The sequence below is a fragment of the Mus caroli genome, chromosome 6, assembly GCF_900094665.2.
Source record: "Mus caroli chromosome 6, CAROLI_EIJ_v1.1, whole genome shotgun sequence".
NCBI classification, from domain to species: Eukaryota; Metazoa; Chordata; class Mammalia; order Rodentia; family Muridae; genus Mus; species Mus caroli.
The window spans coordinates 124,129,723-124,134,058 of record NC_034575.1 but is presented as its reverse complement, the minus strand read 5'-3'; the positions used below and the strand labels follow the sequence as shown (position 1 = coordinate 124,134,058).

The window sequence follows — 4,336 nt, the reverse complement described above, 5'->3', positions numbered from 1 at the left end:
GACCCCTAAATTCCTAGGCCTTGCTAATTCTTATCTTATCTGGAGAATCTCCATTTGTCAGGAGAGTATACCAACTTGCTCTTGGTATGGAATGTAGCCTGTACTAAAGATTTCAATCTCAGTGCGATTCCCAGGCTCTTTCTGCAGACCAGTTGAGTCACTGGCCTCATCTATTGTAATGCTTAATTAGTTACTGAATAGGTTAAACTTCCTTGCTGCTTTCTGGGATCTTGGAACACTGGGTTTAGCTATGTCAGAATTCAATCTTAAAAGGCACTTATAATAGGGTAATACTAATGGAGAGCACGTGGATCCATACACTAGACTAACANGGGAATGGAAAATTAATGTATGGGTTAGAGAGGTTAGAGAGAATGCCAGACTCCAGGAGGAGAGCTTCCTTGAAACGCTTTTTTTCCTCATGAGCAGCTTCCAAGCCTCTGCCTGTCAAGCTGACTGGACTGGAGAGCGTGGCAAGGCACTAAGGAAGGGTACCCCACCATTTATGTTAAGGGAGGTGCTAAGGGAGGGTACCCCACCATTTATCTTAAGGGAGGCGCTAAGGAAGGGTACCCCACCTTTGATTTCTCTTCCTATAGCTACTCATCCTGGCCCTTCCCACCAGGCTTTGATACCTGCACCTCAGTCACAGAAGACTCCTGGCTATTGCCTTTTGCAGGCCTCCACTTCAAGTCTTGTCTCTGACCCAGAGTCAATGCTCAGATCTCTGTAGTCAACAGCCACTCAGGCCCAAGACCCTTCGATCCCTTAGATGACTGCTGGCTTTCTGTAGGGCTCTCTGAGACACCATGTCCAGCAGACTAATGCTTTCTGAGGGGCAGTCAGTCAGTTTGATTCAACACGACACAGTAGCTGGTGTTGGTTCAAACTCTGGAAGTCTGACCCCGAGTAGTTTAATTTGGGCATATTTAAGCACAGCACAATTGGGTGAAGGATTTTCTGGTGGAAATTAACTCAATTCTGTGCACACAACAGAGCTAAAGACATAACAGCATCCAAACTTTGTAAAGTACAAAGGATGTCATCTCTAAAGATGGAATAATCCTATAGATTGACTGAGAAGAACACGCTGGTTATAAGGATCTGGGGGAGGATCTGGTGTGGTCTCAGCCACACAGATTAGTGCAAAGGGCACCAGGCTGTTAACCAGCCTTCTGGGCAGAAAACAGGTTATACCCCTCTCGCTTTGAAGAGACAACCCTGTGCATTTAACATTTTGGTCTTCCTAGGGCTCTGTGACCCCTACACCTTTCACCTTCAGTACCTAATTCATTCCACCCTTGCCCTGCTGAGGAATGGCTCCCTTCCTCAGGCCCAATTCTCCTGTCTCCCGCACCATCTGTCATCAAATTCTGCAGGGGAACTGAGAAGCAGCATTAGAATGACCTAAACAGTTGTGTCTGCTCTCAGTCCAGGCATCTGAGAGTCCACGGAGGAGATGGCAGTGAAGTTACATTTTTGCCTGAGACGTTTACTGACCCCTAACCAATCTCAGTGTCATTGTGAATGTGTTCTGAGAATAGAGACAACTTATTATTTTTTCCTATATGATAGGAATTGAACTTAGGACTTCACCCTTGTTAGACAAGTGCTCGACCTCTGAGCTATATCCCCAGCCTGCAATTCCTTGCTCACATTTCTTACCACACCCCCACCCCACACACCGCTCTATTCTTAAGAGCTGGAACCTACAGGTATTCTAGCTGCCTTGCCCTCTTACCCTGCCCCAATTCTCCCACACCATGTTGAGTCTTCCAAGAAAAACACAGAACAATTCTAGCTTCAGTAATGTCTCCAGAAGCCTGATACAGAGATGGCATGAGGCTAGAAGATGGTTGAAAGGTTGTTCTGTAGGCCCAGAGTCCTCAGTCTCCTGGGGTCTCTTGCTGAAGAAGGCTAGGCTGCAAACCCTAAAGCCCACCATGGTCTTCTCTTTCAGACATATCCAGGTCTCCTTTTTCTCTTTCCCTCTGGTGTTTTAGCAGGTCGTGCCTTGGATAGGTAGTGGACAGGTAGGGCAAGCCGGTCTTTTATCAGGGCTTGGTAGTCCTTCACAAGGTCTTCGCTCAGGGGCACGGTGGGCAGCCGAGCCAGCTTCAGGACCTTTTCCTGGTAATGAGGCTGATGATTTGGGCAGGGCCAGCTCTTGCAGATGTTATTGGGAATTGGGTTGGGTAGGAACTGGAGGCCCCAAGGCACAAGCCTTCCACCAGTAGATATGTACTGGGACCTGTTGGGAAAGTGGTTCAGAAACAACAAAAGTCAAGGGAGGGAGCCAGGCATGGTGGCTAGAAGGAGAGATGATGGTTTCTACCAGCTATTCCGGAATCAGGCATTTTAACATGAGCCACAGTGTCTAGCTGAACACCTCTCATCCTTTGCACAATTGCATAGAAAGCACCTGCTTTTTTTTATTTGTTTTTTGTTACATATTTTATTATATTAATTTTGCTATTTTAGGTGTGTGAATATCTTGCCAGAGTGTAACTACTTGTTAGCATGATTATCAGTGGAAGTCATTAGAGGGAGTGAGATCCCCTCAGACGAGACTTTCAGATGACTGTGAGATGCCATGTGGGTGCTGGGCATTGAACTCCAGTGCCCTTAACTGCTGAGCCATCTCTCCAGCCCCTCACCTAGATTCTTTTTATATCTCTGTGTAGTGCCAGGGATTGAACCCAAGACCCAACCTGTGTGTGCATGGTCAGCACTCCACCACCGAGCTACACCTTAACCCAGTTATCCACTCTTTGCTTTCTTCATCCTTCTCTTCATCTCAGTATGTGGTCCATGCTGGTCTCCATCTTGACATCTTCTTGCTCCACCTTCAGAGTGCTGGGATCACAGGTTTCTACCACCCTCCCTGACTCTATTTCAGGGTTCTGTCTAGATTCCAGATGATCATCACATCTCCCCTGTTCTACTAATGCAGCGTATACAGGAAGACCGCCGAACTCAGCGAAGCGTAGCAGATGACTTCCTCTTCCTTGCTGGCCTGTAGTATTAAATTGAACAGTAGCAAATTGACTTAAAAACAAAACAACAACCCTGTTGAATAGTAGCAGATTTTCTGTGCTTCAACAGGCTTTGTGCTCAGCAGATAACCCTGGTTGCTGCTTCGAGTCTCTTGCATGGTAGGCAAAAAACTGTATTCCTGACCCAAGTCCCCACTCCTGTGATTAAAAAAAAAAATTCCCAGGGATGTAGCCCAGCTGTAGAAACCGTGCCAAACACGTATATGACCTTGAGTTTCTATCCAGAGTCTTAGGGATTAACATAGACTCTCATAGAGCCCAGATCATGCCCAGTTTATTTGGGGCAAAGCACTGAACCTAGGACCTCATGCACACTCTGCCAACTAACTGACCCTATGCATCTGCCCACCCTCTTTTCTGAAAGAGGGTCTCGTGTAGCCCAGGCTGGCATCAAACTTACTATGTAGCCATGATATGATAGCCATGAACTCCTGATCCTCCCGCCTTGCTCTCTCCTAAGTGCCAAAATATAGGCATGCACCACCATGTCCTACACAATTGTAACTCTTTCTGACGAGGCCTGTATGACACACACTAGTCACCATGTATGGACAGCAGAGAAAGCCAGGGTCCCCAAGGTGACTCACCTCAAAAAATTGCTAGCCTCTGGTGCTATATTTTAAAAATTATATGTAGATATGCACACGTGTGTATGGTACATGCGTGTGGTGTGTGCATATGAGTGTGCAGGTGCTGGTGCAGAGGCTAGAAAAAGCCACCAGTGCCCTGCTCCTTCGATTTCTGCCTTTCTCTCTCGAGACAGAGTATCTCACTGAGTCGGGAACATAACATTTCCTGGAAGCTAACTGACCAGTGAGTTCCCAGAATCTGCCAGTCTCCATCATCCAACGATGGGGTCGCAAGCGTGCGTGGCTGCGCCCAGCTTTTTCTACACAGGGGCTGAGGAGTCAGGCTTGGGTCCTTGCCCCTTCACAGCAAGTGCTCACCCCCTGATCCCTGTGCACATGAGTGCCTGTGTGTGCGCTGGAGGTGGGACCTGGCCTTGCACATGCTAAAGGTCCCCTGAGCTGCACTCCCATGCTTCGCTGGTTTGGTTAGTTGATTTTAACTGAAGATCTCTAGATGTGGTGGCACACACCTTTAATTCTAACACTGTGAGTTCCAGGCTAGCCAAGGCTAGAGACCCTATTTCCAAAAAAAAAAAAAAAAAAAAAAAAAAAAAAATCTTAGGGCCGAAGAGATGGCTCAGTAGTCAAAAGAGCTTAGTGCTCTATCAGAAAAGCAGAGTTCAGATCCCATCATCTATGTCAGGGGCTCAC

The 4,336-nt window shown here is 47.1% G+C and overlaps 1 protein-coding gene across 2 annotated transcripts in view; it reads right to left on the bottom strand.

The window, feature by feature from the left end:
- Positions 1-1,800: 1,800 nt before the first annotated feature.
- Tex52 (testis expressed 52) overlaps positions 1,801-4,336 on the bottom strand; it is a 9,904-nt gene continuing 7,368 nt past the window's right edge. The window contains exon 3 of one of the 2 annotated variants that reach the window (XM_021165223.1): positions 1,801-2,251. In XM_021165223.1, coding sequence (XP_021020882.1) covers positions 1,957-2,251 — 295 coding nt within the window. In that variant the 3' untranslated portion in view covers positions 1,801-1,956. The remainder of the gene's footprint in view (positions 2,252-4,336) is intronic. The other variant, XM_021165224.1, reaches the window with a different exon arrangement.